General features: G+C 47.2%; 2 protein-coding genes across 8 annotated transcripts in view; one reads left to right on the top strand and one right to left on the bottom strand.

The window, feature by feature from the left end:
- The window catches only part of LOC122543504 (uncharacterized), a 93,530-nt gene that overhangs the window by 12,956 nt on the left and 63,949 nt on the right, over positions 1 to 16,625 (top strand). The gene's annotated exons all lie outside the window — the stretch shown is intronic.
- Positions 914 to 4,837, bottom strand: LOC148143517 (uncharacterized). Of its 5 annotated transcripts, none has more exons than XM_087974338.1 (2): positions 4,757 to 4,837; positions 914 to 1,754 (listed from the first exon to the last, which is right to left on the bottom strand). In XM_087974338.1, exon 2 carries the CDS (start codon positions 1,664 to 1,666, stop codon positions 1,043 to 1,045), a length of 624 nt encoding a protein of 207 aa, XP_087830464.1. In that variant the 5' UTR covers positions 1,667 to 1,754; positions 4,757 to 4,837; the 3' UTR covers positions 914 to 1,042. The 5 variants fall into 5 exon arrangements, with proteins under 5 accessions (XP_087830464.1, XP_087830462.1, XP_087830463.1 ...); XM_087974336.1 differs by lacking the exon at positions 4,757 to 4,837 and adding an exon at positions 4,552 to 4,749 and having other exon boundaries at positions 914 to 3,291; XM_087974337.1 differs by lacking the exon at positions 4,757 to 4,837 and adding an exon at positions 4,552 to 4,749.

Here is a 16,625-nt window from a genome sequence, read left to right as displayed (position 1 = left end):
GCAGGTGGGACTAGTTCACTTTGGGATTACGGTCAGCATGGACTGGTTGGACCAAAGGGCCTGTTTTTGTGCCGTTTGACTCATAGCACCTGGGGCCCAGGTTCAATTTCAGCCTTGGGTGACCGTCTGTGTGGATTCTGTGTCTAAAGATGTGCAGGTTCGGTGGATTAGACAAGGCAAATGTTGGGTTACGGGGATAGGATGGGGGTGCATAGTCCAGGGGGAATGCTCTTTGGTGGGCTGGTGCACCTTTATGGGTGGCATGGTGGCTCAGTGGGTTAGCACTGCTGCCTCACAGCACCAGGGTCCCAGGTTCGATTCCAGCCTCTGGCGACTGTCTGTGTGGAGTTTGCACATTCTCCCCATGTTTGCGTGGGTTTCCTCCAGTTGCTCCGGTTTCCTCCCACAGTCCAAAGATGTGCAGGTCAGGGTGAGTTGGCCATGCTAAATTGCCCGTAGTGTTAGGCGTATTAGTCAGAGGGAAATGGGTCTGGGTGGGTTACTCTTCGGAGGGTCGGTGTCGTTGGGCCGAAGGGCCTGTTTCCACACTGTAGGGAATCTAATCTAATCTATGCACACTTGAGGGATTCGAAATAGCGAAGCACTTTAGAGACGAAAATGACGTTGGGAGTTGGAGAGCAGTTTCAAGCATGAGGGTGGTGCTGGAGGATTTGTTTATCAAAGTGGGATTAAGGATGACAGATTTAAAGGGGCCAGAGAGAGGATCATTAACGCACCACAGTATGTGGGGATTCTGTGTGATTAGCCGTTTAATAGGATCAATGGAGGCGGACAAACTGACAGCTGAGAATGACGTCAGAGCAGGTGTGAGGTTGGAGGAGACAGTGCAGAGAGACAGCCCTTTCAAAAGGATCTAACTGTGGTGCAGATCATCAAGACTTGACACATTAGGTGGGTCACACGAAGCTGACTTTATTTGAATTTATCCAGGATATTGACATATATAACTAAACTATGGTCTATTTACATGAGCAAAGAACATGGCTGTACCTTGGACGTGATTCACAGCAAAATCCCTCCATCACATTTTCTTGTGAACTTGCTGGTGTCTTAGCAGGTGGGCTGACTGAGTAAACCCCTTCCCACACTCGGGGCAGCTGAATGCTCGTACCCCACTGTGAATTCGTTGGTGTGTCTGCAGGTTGCACAATTGAGTGTATCCCTTCCCACACTCTGAGCAGATGAACGGTCTCTCCCCAGTGTGAAGCCGTTGGTGTATGGTAAGGTTATACGACTTCTTGAATCCTGTCCCACAGTGAGGGCATCTGAATGGTCTCTCGTCGGTGTGAGCACGTTGATGGGACATGAGGTCCCAAGATCTTTTAAAGCACTTCCCGCAGTCTGGACATCCAAAAGGTCTCTCGTCAGTGTGAACCTGCTGGTGCTGCAGTAGGTTGGATAACTGGTTGAATCCCTTCCAACATTCAGAACAGGTGAATGGCCTTTCCCCAGTGTGACTGCGCCGATGCCTTTCCAGGTCAGAGGGTGACGTGAATGCCTTCCCACAGTCCCCACATTTCCACGGTTTCTCCCCAGTGTGACTGAGCTTGTGTCTCGACAGGCCAGAGGAATGGCTAAAGACTCGTCCACACACAGAGCATGTGTACGGTTTCTCTCTGCATTGAGCGGTGCTCTTTGCTTCCATGTTCTGAATCCAAAAACATTCAGGTCCTGATGTGACATGGGATTTCACATGTCAGGTTTCTGACTGCAAATCCTCCCTTTCAAACACCCTAGTCAATTGAGTTAAAACAGAAAAATAGGAGTGAGAGATAAACTTGTAGAATTGAATTGAGAGGATCTGGTAATTTGTGAAACGATGAATACAAAAACGATTGTGAAAGCTGCTGAATTGCTGAACCAGTTGAGATTTTATGACAATGTCTTTCCAGTCCAAAAATGTGCATGTTAGGTGTAGTCATGGCAAATGCAGGGTTATATGGTGGGTTGCTCTTCGGAGGGTTGGTGTACACTTGGGGGAATATGGCCTGCTTCCATGCTGGAGAATCTATGATGTGGGGAAATGAACTTTCCTCCTTATCTGGACCTACAGAAGACTCAGGCCTCAATAAAAAGCAAGTGTGTGTGTGCGCTTGCAGTCAAAGAGGAGTGTGCGCGATGGAATGTCTCCAATTCTGTAATATCAGCAAAATTGCATTAGTCTCAGCCAAATTGGTTTTGCAACTCTCATCCTTTCCCCTGTTACCTCTACTTGACAGTGCTGACACTTTCCTTGCTGGCCTATCATATTCCACATCTATAATCTTCAGATCATTCAGAACTGTGTCCTTTCTCAAGGCATGCCCCTTCCACAGTCACCACTCTGCCCAGCGACCTCCAAAGATTCCACGTTCAGGAGCACCTCAAATGGGAAATAAGGAGGTGAATTTACAAAGACCAATGCAGTTTTTTCTCGCGCTGCTTCCAAGTATTGAAAATCTTGTCCTACAGGCAGAACAGACCTTAACCTTTCCATGCTTAAAGGCTGGTGTATTCAGGTTTTGATTAATTGAGTGACTGTCAGGTATTTATATTATGAGAAAGTAAGGGCTGCAGATCAGAGTCAAGAGTGTGTTGCTGGGAAAGCATAGCAAGTCAGGCAACATTGGAGGAGCAGGAGAATTGACGTTTCAGGCATAAGCCCTTCATCAGGAATGAGAGATAAATGGAAGGGGGGGGGGGCTAATATGTTCAGAGTGGGGGGGGGGGGAGAGGTGGCTGAGAAAGCGATAGGTTGATGAAGGAGAAGGTGATAGGTCAGAGGGGGAGTGATGATGATAATGGGACTGGGATAATGTGAGGGGAGAAGAGATGAGGAAGCTGTTGAAATTCACATTTATCCTGTGTGATTTCAAGGTCCCAAGGCAGAATATGAGACATTCTTCTGTCTAGGTGTCAGGTGATAACAGTTTGACAGTGGAGGAGGCCCAGGATCTGCATGCCCTTGATGAAGTGGGAGGGGAGCTAATGTGTTCACCCATGGAGCAGTGGGGTTGGTGGTTGTGGGTGTCCCAGAGATATTCTCTGAAACGATCTGCAAGAAGGCGTCCTGTCTCCCTGAAGTTGAGGAGACCACATTGGGTGCAATGGATGCAGTAGATGACAGTGGTGAGGTACAGCCCCCCTCTCTCATTCCTGATGAAGGGCTTATGCCCGAAACGTCGATTCTCCAGCTCCTCGGATGCTACCCTGACCTGCTGTGCTTTCCCAGGTATTTCCATTATGTTTGTCTTTGAGTTTAGCACCTGCAAATACTCCTAATTTAGTATCCTGCAAAAGAATTAGCAAAACAATCCTTCACTGTCGGTTCCTGATACAAGTCTAGAAGTAATAAACATTTCTCTTGGTATGAGTTGCTCAGTTTAAACCCAGATGGCCTCCTTCTTCAAGGACCGCAATTTCCCCCCCCGACGTAGTCGACGATGCCCTCCACCGCATCTCTTCCACTTCCCGCTCCTCCGCCCTTGAGCCCTGCCCCTCCAACCGCCACCAGAACAGAACCCCACTGGTCCTCACCTACCACCCCATCAACCTCCATGTACAACGTATCATCCGCCGTAATTTCCGCCACCTCCAAGTGGACCCCACCACCAGTGATATATTTCCCTCCCCTCCCCTATCAGCGTTTCAAGAAGACCACTCCCTCCGTGACTCCCTCGTCAGGTCCACACCCCCCACCAACCCAACCTCCACTCCCGGCACCTTCCCCTGCAACCGCAAGAAATGCAAAACTTGCGCCCACACCTCCCCCCTTACTTCCCTCCAAGGCTCCAAGGGACACTTCCATATCCGCCACAAATTCACCTGCATCTCCACACACATCATCTATTGAATCTGCTGCACCCGATGTGGCCTCCTCTATATTGGGGAGACAGGCCGCCTACTTGGGGAACGTTTCAGAGAACACCTCTGGGACCCCGGACCAACCAATCCAACCACCCCATAGCCCAACACTTTAACTCCCACTCCCACTCCACCAAGGACATGCAGGTCCTTGGACTCCTCCATCGCCAGACCATGGAGGAAGACGGTTGGAGGAAGAGCGCCTTATCTTCTGCCTGGGAACCCTCCAACCACAAGGGATGAACTCAGACTTCTCCAGTTTCCTCATTTCCCCTCCCCCCACCTTGTCTCAGTCAAATCCCTCGAACTCAGCACCGCCTTCCTAACCTGCAATCATTTTCCTGACCTCTCCGCCCCCACCCCACTCCGGCCTATCACCCTCACCTTGACCTTCCTCCACCTATCGCATTTCCAAAGCCCCTCCCCAAGTCCCTCCTCCCTACCTTTTATCTTAGCCTGCTGGACACACTTTCCTCATTCCTGAAGAAGGGCTTATGCCCGAAACGTCGATTCTCCTGTTCCTTGGATGCTGTCTGACCTGCTGCGCTTTTCCAGCAACACATTTTCAGCTCTGATCTCCAGCATCTGCAGCCCTCACTTTCTCTCAGTTTAAATCCTCCCTGTTACAGTAATGGAATGCCACACAGCACCTTGCCCCCTAAAAAGATGGCGTCCACGCATGCGTACCGCGACATATTGCCACGCAGAAAGATGTCGGCGCCAACTCGGGCCTACGACCTTTTGAGGCCCACGGCCATTTCCCCATTTGCCGGGAAGACAAGATCGGGAGATCCTAATCGGGCCTGGCAGCCGACAGCGGGTTTTTATGAAACTTCCCAGCACACATTGACGCCATTTGTCTTTTCCCCCGCCCCTGTTTCTGTTCCTTTACCGTCTCCACAACCTCGCGCACTGGGCCATCTCTTCACTCAGGGCGACCCTGCGTCTGCGCAGATCGTCACCGTCCGTCGGGATGATCACGTGGGCAGTCGCTTGGTCCGCCCTTCATTCACTCCGATTGGTCCGAGCCGCTCAGCTCTGCCCACTCCCTCGATTGACCCGGAGCCTCCGCCAATCAGCCATTGTCTCATTGTGACGCGAGAGGCAGGTTCCTCCTCTTCTGAGGGTGTGATAGAGGAAGGGTCCAGAAGGAGAGGGAGTCCACAGTAGGTGACAGGGAGTGATAATAACCACTCGAGACAATCTGGTGAGTGACAGAAGGAGGCAGGGGTCAGGCCCCAGGCGGAATCTGAGGAAAAAAAACGGGCCGAGATGGAGTTCAATGTAGATAAACGTGAGGTGCTGCAATTTTGGAAAGGCATATCAGGGTAGGACACATACACTTAACGGTAAGGAACTGGGGAATGTTGCAGAACAAAGATACCTTGGAGTGCAAGTTCATACTTCGTTGAAAGTGGAGTTGCAGGCAGGGATGATAGTGAAGAAGGCATTTGGTATGTTTCCTTTATCTGGCAGGATGTGGGGATTCTGGTGTTGAACTGGGGTGGATAAAGTTTAAAACTCAACCACCATGTTATAGTCCCAGCAGGTGTATTTGGAAGTACAAGCCTTCAGAACAGTGCTCCAAAAGCTTGTACTTCCAAATAAACCTGTTGGACTATAACCTGATGTTGTGTGATTTTCAACTTTATCTGTCAGAGCATTGGGTGTAGGAGTTGGGAGGTCATATTGGCTTAGCCACTTTTGGAATATTGCGTGCAATTCTGCTCTCCTGCCTATAGGCGGGATGTTGTGAAACTTGCAAACATCTTCTGAACCCTTTCAAGGATGTTGCCAATGTTGGAGGTTTAAGCTGTAGAGGAGAGGCTGAATAGGCTGGTGCTGTTTTCCCTGGAGGCTGAGAGGTGACCTTTATAGAGGTTTATAAAATCATGGGGGGGACATACATATCCAAGGTCTTTTTCCCTGGGGTGGGGAGGTCCAGAACTAGAGGGCATAGGTTTTAGGTGAGATGGGAAAGATTTAAAAGGATCCTAAAGAGGCAACTTTTTCACGTCGAGGGTGGTGCCTGTATGGAATGAGCTGCCAGAGGAAGTGGTGGAGGCTGATACGATTACAACATTTAAAAGGCATCTGGTTGGGTATATGAATAGGAAGGGTTTAGTGGGATATGGGTCAAGTGCTGGCAAATGGGACGAGATTAGTTTAGAATATCTCGTCGGCATGGATGCGTTGGATCAAAGGTTCTGTTTCCATGCTGTATATCTCTATGACTCTAAATGGCAACTTAAAATCAATGCACTCCTTGACCAAAAGCCCATATAGAACAGTGATGGGAGAATGGGACTTGGTGCAAGAAAGAGTAATGGCAGTGGAGTTTGAATTTGGTGGGGGGTCATTGGACAGCTTCTGGAGAAAGACGTGAGTTCAGATTGACACCAAGAGAGAGGGAAATTACAGAGACAGTTTTGTCCAGGGGAAGACATGCAAGCAGCAGAGGCAAATTGACTCACTGTTGGTGACAAAGAAGCTCCATAAGCTGTTCTATTTGTTGGAGGTGAGGATGGCGGAGACAGGGAGAGGGAGAGCCCTTCTAAAGTAACTAACCGGTGTTAGTGCTGTTTAAAAAAAAAACTCAACACCCACGCGCACTCTGGTTAACACAAAGCTGATTTATTTCATTTATAACCAGAATGTGAACTGGGCTGGAGTTTATGAACATGGTTGAGTCTTGGATGAGATTAACAGCAAAATCCAGTCACTGCAGTTAATAGTGAAGAGGCTGGTGTCTCCTTATGTGGGACGGCTGACTGAATCCTTCTCTCACTTAGAGCAAATGAATGGCCTCTCCGCGCTGTGAGTTCATTAGTGCAAAGACTATGGGCCCTGACTGAAGACTTGCACTCCAGAAGGTGCTCCTCTAGCCTAGCTCTTTCAGGACAGTTACAACTCTCTTATCTACCCAACAAAGTGGAAAATTGCCCAGCTACGTCCTGTACAGAAAAAAAGGGACAGATCCAGTCAGTCGACTCTTGATAATCAGTAAAGTGACGGAAGGTGTCATCGACAGCTCCATCAAACAGTACCTGTTCAGTGACACCCAGTTTGGGTTCTGCCAGGGCCATTCAGCTCCTGACCTCATCACAGCCTTGGTTCAAACATGGAAAGAAGGACTTGACCAGACGTGGCATCAAGGAACCCAAGAGAAACTGGAATCAATGGGTATGACGGGGCAAACTCTCTGGTTGGACTCATGCCTGCCCCATAGGAAGATGTGGTTGTTGGAGGTCAGCCATCTTAGTTTCAGGACACCTCTGCAGGTGTTCCTCAGGGTTGTGTCCTAGGCCCAACTATCTTCGGCTGCTTCATCAATGACCTTCACTGCATCATAAAGTCAGAGTGGGTGTTTGCTGATGATTAATTGTACAACGTCAGCACCATTTGTGACTCCTTGGATAGTGAAACAGTCTATGTTCAAACGTGACAAGATCTGAACAAAATCCAGACTTGGGCTGACAAGTGGCAAGTAACATTCATGCCACAAAAATGCCAGATAATGACTCTCTCTAGTAACAGACAATCTAACCAATGACTCTTGACATTCAATGGTGTTACCATCAAGGACTGTACTAGGACTCATCTACTGAGATACTATGGGCTGAGGTTAGAAACGGGAGAGGAGAGATCACCCTGTTGGGAGTTTTCTGTAGGCCTCCGAATTGTTCCAGGGATGTAGAGGAAACTATTGCAAAGATGATTCTCGAAAGAGTGAGAGTAACAGGGTAATTGTTATGGGGAACTTTAACTTGGCTAATATTGACTGGAAATGCTATAGTTTGAGTATTTAAGATGGGTCAGTTTTTGTCCAATGTGTGCAGGAGTGTTTCCTGACACAGTATGTAGACAGGCCAACAAGGGGCGAGGCCACATTAGATTTGGTACTGGGTCATGAACCCGGGCAGGTATTAGATTTTGAGGTAGGTGAGCACTTTGGTGATAGTGACCACATTATGGTTACATTTACTTGAGCGATGGAAGGGCACAAGTATATACCGCAGGGTAAGAGTTATAGCTGGGGGAAAGGCAATTATGATGCAATTAGGCAAAACTTAGGATGCATAAGATGGGGAAGGAAACTGCAGGGGATGGACACAGTTGAAATGTGGAGCTTATTCAAGGATCAGCCACTGCGAGTCCTTGTTAAGTATGTACCTGGCAGGGAGGAAGTGGTCGATCAAGGATACTGAGGTTTACTAACAAAGATGAATCTCTCTTCAAGAGGAAGAAGGAGGCTTATGAAAAGATGAGACTTGAAGGCTCAGTTAGGGCACTTGAGAGTTAAAAGTTAGCCAGGAAGGACCTAAAGAGAGAGCTAAGAAGAGCAAGGAGGGGATGTGAGAAGTCTTTGGTAGGTAGGGTCAAAGAAAACCCTAAAGCTTTCTATAGGTATGTCAGGAATAAAAAAATGACTAGAATAAGATTAGGGCCTGCCAAGGACAGTAGTGGGAAGTTGTGCGTGGAGTCCAAGGAAATAGGAGAGGCGCTAAGTGAATATTTTTAATCAGTATTCACACTGGAAAAAGACAATGTTGTTGAGGAGAATACTGAAATACAGGCTATTGCATTAGATGGGAATGAGGTTCATTCGGAGGAGGTGTTAGCATTTCTGGAACATATGAAAATAAATAAGTCCCCGGGCCAGATGGGATTTATCCTGGGATTCTCTGGGAAGCCAGGGAGGAGATTGCAGAGCCTTTGGCTTTGATCTTTGTCGTCATTGTCTACAGGAATAATGCCAGAAGACTGGAGGATAGCAAATGTTGTTCCCTTATTTAAGAAGGAGAGTAGTGGTAATTATAGACCAGTGAGTCTTTCTTCGGTTGTGGGTAAAGTGTTGGAAAGGATTATAAGAGAGGATTTATAATCTGGAGAGGAATAACTTGATGAGGGATAGTCAACACTATTTTGTGAAGGGTAGGTCTTGCCTCACAAGCCTTATTGAGTTCTTTTGAGATGGTGACCAAAAAGGTGGATGAGGGTAAAGCAGTCGATGTGGTGTATATGGATTTCAGTAGGCTATCGCAGAAAATATGGAGATAGCAGGCCAGGTGAATTGGCCATGCTGAATTGCCCATAGTGTTAGGTGCAGGGGTAAATGTAGGGGAATGGGTCTGGGTGGGTGCGCTTCGGCGGGTTGGTGTGGACTTGTTGGGCCGAAGGGCCTGTTTCCACACTGTAGGGAATCTAATCTAATTGGATTGAGGGCGATTTAGTGGTTTGGATCAGAAATTGGCTAGCTGTAAGAAGACAGAGGGTTGTGGTTGATAGGAAATGTTCATCATGGAGTTCAATTACTAGTGGTGTACTGCAAGGATCTGTTTTGGGGCCACTGCTGTTTGTCATTTTTATAAATGATCTGGATGAGGGTGTAGAAAGATGAGATAGTAAAGTTGTGGATGACACTAAGGTCTGTGCAGTTGTGGCCAGTGGAAGGATGTTGCAGGTGTCAGAGGGACATAGGTAAGCTGCAGAGCTGGGCTGAGAGGTGGTAAATGGACTTTAATGTGGAAAAGTGTAAGGTGATTCACTTTGGAAGGAGTAACAGGAATACAGAATACTGGGCTAATGGTCAGATTCTTGGTAGTGTAGATGAACAGAGACATCTGTGTCCATGTGCGTAGATCCTTGAAAGTTGCCATCCAGGTTGATAGGGTTGTTAAGAAAGCTTTTACTGGTACGGGGGATTGAGTTTCAGAGCCACGAGGTCATGTTGCAGCTGTACAAAACTCTGCTGCGGCCACACTTGGAATATTGTGTACGGTTCTGGTCACCCCATTACAGGAAGGATGTGGAAGCTTTGGAAAAGAGGAGATTTACCAGGATGTTGCCGGGTATGGAGGGAAGGTCTTATGAGGAAAGGCTGAGGTATTGAGGCTGTTTTCATGAGAGAAGAAGGTTAAGAGATGACTTAATAGATGCATACAAGATGATCAGAGGATTAGATAGGGTGGACAGTGAGAGCCTTTTTCCTTGGATGGTGATGACTAGCATGAGGGGACAAAACTTTAAATTGAGGGGTGATAGACACAGGACAGATGTCAGAGGTAGTGTCTTTACTCAGGGAGTAGTAGGGGCATGGAACACCCTGCCTACAACAGTAACAGACTCGTCAACTTTAAGGGCATTTAAGTGGTCATTGGATAAACATATGGATGAGAATGGAATAGTGTAGGTTAGATGGGCTTCAGATCGATTTCACAGGTCGGTGCAACTTTGAGGGCCAAAGGTCCTGTACTGCGCTGTATTGTTTTGTGTTCTATGTTCAATCCCCCCTTATCAACATTCTTGGAGAGTGGGGGGAGTTACTATTGAGCAGAAACTCCAGTGAACTCACCACATAAACGCAGTTGCTAAAAGAGCAGGTCAGAGGCTAGGAATATTGTAACTCACCACCTGACTCCCCAAAGCCTGTTGATCATCTTCAAGGCCCAAGTCAGGAGCGTGATGGAATACTCCCCAGTTGCCTGGATGGGTACAGCTCCAACAACACTCAAGAAGCATGACACCATCCAGGACAAATCAGCCTGCTGGATTGACACATCCACTCCCTCCACCACCAATGTTCAGTAACAGCACTGTCTAGTATTTACAGGTGCACTGCAGAAATTTACCAAAGATCCTCAGACAGCATCTTGCAGACACATGACCACTTCCATCGAGAAGGACCAGGGAAACAGACACATGGGAACTCCACCCCCTGCAATTCCCAACCAAGCCACTCACCATCCTGACTTAAAAATATATCACTCTTCCTACATGGTCACTGGGTCAAAATCCTGGAATTCCCTTCCCCAGGGCATTTTAGGGTCATCCTACAGCACAAGGACGACAGTGGTTCAAGAAGGAAGCTCACCATCACCTAACTAGGGCAGTTAGAGGCAGGCAATAAACTCTGTCCAGCCAGCTATGCCCATGTCTCATGAGTAAAGTAGAAAATTATCTCAGCAAACTGGATGACTGAGTGAGTGAATTCTCTCCCAGACTCAGCAAGAGTATAGTTTCGCTTTACTGAACTCGCTGGTGTCCAGTGAACTGGAATAATGCCCTGCACTCAGTCCTGCAGTGAGAGCATCTGAACGGTCTGTACCCAGGGAACTCACTGGTGTGAGAGCGGGCTGGATGATTGGGTGAATCCTTTTGCACGCTCTGAGCAGGTGAAAGTCCACTTCCTGGAGTGAATGCAGTGGTGTGCAGTGAGCTGGAATGGCAACCTGAACAGACTCTTGTTGATGGGACACCAAGTCCCCGGAATATTTATTGTAATTCCAGCAATATGGGCGTTTAAAAGGTCTCTTCCCAATAGAAATTCTCTGGTGTCTCAGCTGTTTGCATGACTCAACAAAGCCCTTCCCACAGAGAGAGCAGAGGAATGGTCGTTCCCCAATGTGAACTGACTGGTACTTATGAAGGTGGTGAAGTTGATGTAGTTTGTGTGGACTTCAGTGAAGCTTTTGATAGGGATTTGCCTGGGACATTGGTTAAGTCAGTAAGAGCCCTTTGGATCAAGGGAAAATTGGATTCAGAATTGGCTTAGAGGGTGGAAGCAGAGGGTGATGATTGAAGGGTATTATGTTTAGAAGCCTATGTCCAGTGGTGAAACAAAGGGTTCTGTGCTCGGTCCCTTGCTGTTCACAATATACATTTAAAGGCGGCAGGTACCAAGTTCCTTTAAAATGGTGTCACTGGTGGACAGGGTGGTGAAGAAGGCATTAGGCACGTTTGCCCCTATTGGTCAGTGTATTGAGAACAGAAATTGAAATGACATGCTCAACTGTACAAGACACTGGTAAGGCCATATTTGGTGTATGGTGTACTGTGTACTGTGTTCTGGTTACCATGCTTATGGGAAGGATGTTCTTAATTTGGAAAAGGTGAAAAAAACAATTTACAACAATGTTAATAAATCTGGAAAGTTTTGAGTTATAAGGAGAGGCTGAGTAGGCTGGGACATTTTTCACTGGAGCTTAGGAGGCTGAGGGGTGACCTTTATTGAGATTTATAAAATCATGAGGGGTGTAGATAGGGGAGTCAAAAACTGCAGGGCATAGGTTTAAGGTGAGAAGGTAAATATTTAAAAGGGATCTGAGGGGCAACACTCATTTATCACACAAAGGGTGGTGCGTGTATGGAATAAGCTGCCAGAAAAAGTTTAAGGTATTTGAGTTCCCTGGGTACAGACCATTCAGATGCTCTCACTGCAGGACTGAGTTCAGAGCATTATTCCAGCTCACTGGACACCAGCGAGTTCAGTAAAGCAAAACTATACTCTTGCTAGTATGGGAGAGAATTCACTCACTCAGTCATTGCTGAGATAATTTTCTAATTTACCTGTGAGACATGGGCATAGCTGGCTGGACAGAGTTTATTACTTTGGACAGAGTTCATGGATAGCAAAGGTTTAGAGCAATACGGGTCAAATGCAAACAAATAGGACCAGTTCTGTTTAGGAAGCCTCGTCAGTGTGGACAAATTGGATCAAAGAGCCTGTTTCCATGTTGTATGACTCTTAAAGATCTAAACATGAATGTCAGAGGTGTGATCAATAACTGTGCATATTATATAAAAATCAATGGGGGAGTAAATAGCAAGGTGGAAAGGCCTTGACTATGGGCTGATACAGAGAGGCTAATCAGATGGGTTGAACAGTGGCAAATGGACTCTTTTCCACCCCCCTCCGTAAAGCGTGAGGTGTTGCATTTTGAGATGACTAACAAGGCATTGAATAGGACCCCAGGTACGACACAGGATCAGAGGAACCTTGTTGTGCAGGTACAAAGATCTTTGAAGATGGGTACGCAATTTTGTTCAGAAAGGCAAGTTTCCTAAATGCCTTATCAGTCAGGGCATTGAGTACCTGAAGGGTAAAGTCAGAAATGCCAACACTCTTGCTCCTCAGATGCTGCCTGAGCTGCTGTGCTTTTTTTTTTAACCATCTCCACGCTGTATCGACCTTGAATATGTGAGCAAAGAGGTTTTGATTGAGCTATTAAGTTAGTTCGGCCTCAGCTGGAAATACTGCGTCCAGTTCTGGTCGCCACACCAGGGGAAGGATGTATTTAAAAGGAGGAGATTCACCAGGGTGTTACCTGGGCCTGGAGCAATTCAGAGAGCATGGATAGCCTGGGATTGTTTACCTTCGAGCACGCAAGGCTGATGAGGGGGATGAGAAGAGGTGGACGGGTTGCATAGATTCAAAAACACACCGAAAATGCATTGCATACCCAATGCAATCTCCATCTGCTACGTTTGATCCAGCCAAAGTTCCATCTCAGTCAACTAGTCTTGCACCCGTTTACTCCCATTGGTTGGAAGACCATCCGCACCCGCTCGGTCCTCCAGGCCCGCCCCATTCATTCCCATTGGTTACCCTCCTCTCCGAATTGTTTGTTTCTAGTCTCTCTGCTGAGCTGACAATGAACAGTTTTGTCATCTCCCGCCACAAGAGATGAGAGGAGGGTTCAGATTTAGGCTTTTTATTGTCTCACGTACTCCAGTACAAAAACACAAGTGAAAAGTGTTACAGTGATTAGATTAGGTTAGGTTATCTACAGGGTGGAAACAGGCCGTTCGGCCCAAAAGGTTCACACTGACCCTCCGAAGAGTAACCCACCCAGTCCCATTTCCCTCTGACTAATGCACCTCACATCATGGGCAACTTAGCATAGCCAATTCACCCTAACCTGCACACAGAGTCATAGTGATGTACGGAATGGAAACAGACCCGTCCACGCCGACCAGATATCCCAACCCAATCTAGTCCCACCTGCCAGCACCCGGCCCTTATCCTTCCAAACCCTTCCTGTTCATATACCCATCCAAGTGCCTCCTAAATGCTGCAAATCTGCCAGCCACCACCACTTCCTCTGGCTGCTCGTTCCATACACACACCACCCTCTGCGTGAAAATGTTGCCCCTTAGGTGCTTTTATATCCTACCCCCTCACCCTAAACCTCTAGTTCTGGACTCCCCCACCCCAAGGGAGAGACTTTGTCTATTTATCCTATCCATGCCCCTCATGATGTTATAAACCTCTATAACGTCACCCCTAAGCCTCCGACGCTTCAGGGAAAACTGTCCCAGCCTATTTCAACCTCTCCCTATAGCTCAAATCCTCCAACCCTGGCAACATCCTTGTAAGGCAGAAGTGGGTACTGCAGATGCTGGAGATTAGAGTGGTGCTGGAAAAGTACAGCAGGTCAGGCAGCAGACGAGGAGCGGGAAAAATCAATGTTTTGGGCAAAAGCCCTTCATCAGCCCTGATATCCTTGTAAATATTTTCTGAACCCTTTCAAGTTTCACAACATTCTTCCAATGGGAAGGAGACCAGAATTGCACGCAATATTCCAAAAGTGGCCTAATCAATATCCTGTACAGCCGCAACATGACTTCTCAACTCTGATCAATAAAGGACAGCATACCAAACGCCGCCTTCAAATGCCTACCTACCTGCGATTCTACTTTCAAGATGCTATGAATCTGTACTCCAAGGTCTCTTTGTTCAGCAACACTCCCTAGGACCTTACCATTCAGTGTGTAAGTCCTGCTAAGATTTGCTTTCCCAAAATGCAGCAGCTCACATTTATCTAAATTAAACTCCACCTGCCACGTCTCCGTCCATTGGCCCATCTGATCAACATCCCGTTGTAACCTTCTTTGCTGTCCACTACACCTCCAATTTTGCTATCATCATCTTTTGATGGCTTGGAAATAAAAATGGAGAAATATTTTTCCTTCTACATTCATTCGGATTCGCGTGGATGGGGTGATTCTGTCAGATTTTGATCTAACGCCGCGTTTGAGTTTTGCAATGTCCCTGGGATTTTTGATCCAAGCATCCCCTCGTAGCCCCCTGACTGAGCCGGACAGGCTGGTCTCAGAACCGTAACTCATTGCACTCGAAGTGCACCAAGAGCAGCAAACAAGGTTAGCGGCGGACCTGCTCACACTCAGGACAAGAAAAGGCCATCCAAACGCTCCAAAGTCCCAGGAGAAGAGGAGCCGCGGGCACACAACCAACTGGGAGTCGCGATTCTGCTGCAGACCACCCCAGAGCGAGTGCAACCTGAGCAAGAAGAGCAGCCTGAAGGAGAAACAGAAGCGGGAGTTGGGGGTGGGGAGAGGAGGATGCTGGAGAGGCAGTGCAAGGTTTCCTTAGGGTTTGTTCCTCACCTTCTGAAGAGAGCTCGTGCATTGGACGAGCAGGGGCAACAAAGTGTGTTAGTGGTTTGTGTTCTGTGGTGAGCTTGGCAGGATGCTGCCCAACGCGATAAAAGTTTAGCAAGCGCAGGAGAGAGGGCAGTCAGTGCACAGTGAGTGTGTGGGCCCATGGCTTAAGAAAGAACAGAAATGATTAAACTTTTAACTTTGTTCCTCTATTTTTTTTACTTTATACTAAGAACTGCAGCGATCAACATTCTAACTTACCTCTTTATTTTTCAAATTTTGTATCTAAGATGGCATTTGGAATAGCAAAACAGAGTCATGGAATAACACAGCATGGAAACAGGCCCTTCAGCCCAAACTGACCATGGTGCCAACGCAGCTAGTTCCAATTGCTGGCATTTGGTCTGTATTGCTCCAAGGGTGGCACGGTGGCTTAGTGGCTAGCACTGCTGCCTCAGTGCTAGGGACCTGAGTTCAAATCCCACCTCAGGTGACTGTCTGTGGGGAGTTTGAACATTCTCCCCGTGTCTGTGTGGGTTTCCTTCGGGTTCTTTGTTCGTATAAATGATTTTGATGTGAGCATGAGAGATATAGTTAGTATGTTTGTCATCAGACTGGAAAAGGACTGAGACACAGACACACCTGAGTGAGAGAGTTCCAGTTAACTGAACATGGAAAGAGCTTTAACCAGTTACAAGGACAGAATGATTGTTCAATTGAACTGCATGTGCATAGAGCTTTAGAAAGTTACATAGAGGGCAGCAATTGTACATAAGCTGTCTGTGTGGATGAGGATTCAGCTGATCAACCTGGAGGCCTCTGTATCGTGGTGAAAGCGTGGGGACTGTGGGAAGGGATTTAATTACCTACTTACTCTCCAGCACCCGCAGTCGTTACTTTTGCCTAGATTCCATTTAAGTAGCCTGTTTATATTAATTTTCATATTTCATATTTAATAAATAATTTTTAAAATATTGATTATTTGGATAACATACCAATGGCTCAGTGGTTAGCACTGCTGCCTCACAGCGCCAGGAACCCAGATTCAAGTCCCACTTCAGGCGACTGTCTGTGTGGAGTTTGCACATTCTCCCCGTGTCTACGCGGATTTTATCCGGGTGCTCCGGTTTCCTCCCACAGTCCAAAGATGTGAAGGCCAGGTGAACTGGCTATGCTAAATTGCCCGTAGTGTTAGGTGAAGGGGTAAATGTAGGGGAATGTGTCCGGGTGGATTACTCTTCGGAGGGTCAGTGTGGACTTGTTGGCTGAAGGGCCTGTTTCCACACTGTTGGGAATCTAATCTAATCTTCATAATATGTTAAAGGTTGCATATAAATGCAACTTGTTATTGCCAACACTTACAAGTTTTTCCAGGACTGTCAAACAAAAACATTTGAAATTCTCAGACCATAAAAGGTGGCATGGTGTCTCAGTGGCTAGCAGGTCCCAGGTTCGATTCCAGCCTTGGGTGACTCTGTGTGGAGTTTGCACATTCTCCCCCGAGTCTGCATGGGTTTCCTCCGGGTGCTCCGGTTTCCTTCCACAGTCCAAAGATGTGCAGATCAGGGTGAATTGGC

This window comes from Chiloscyllium plagiosum, unplaced genomic scaffold (genome assembly GCF_037043375.1).
Source record: "Chiloscyllium plagiosum isolate Xiang-an unplaced genomic scaffold, Cpla_swu_hap1 HiC_scaffold_27, whole genome shotgun sequence".
In the NCBI taxonomy this organism is placed as follows: Eukaryota; Metazoa; Chordata; class Chondrichthyes; order Orectolobiformes; family Hemiscylliidae; genus Chiloscyllium; species Chiloscyllium plagiosum.
The sequence above is the reverse complement of the archived record's forward strand: the minus strand, read 5'-3'. Positions and strand labels throughout refer to the sequence as shown.

Coding starts and splice junctions, on each gene's coding strand:
- LOC148143517 (XM_087974338.1), bottom strand. CDS start 1,666: ATGGAAGCAAAGAGCACCGCTCAATGCAGAGAGAAACCGTACACATGC.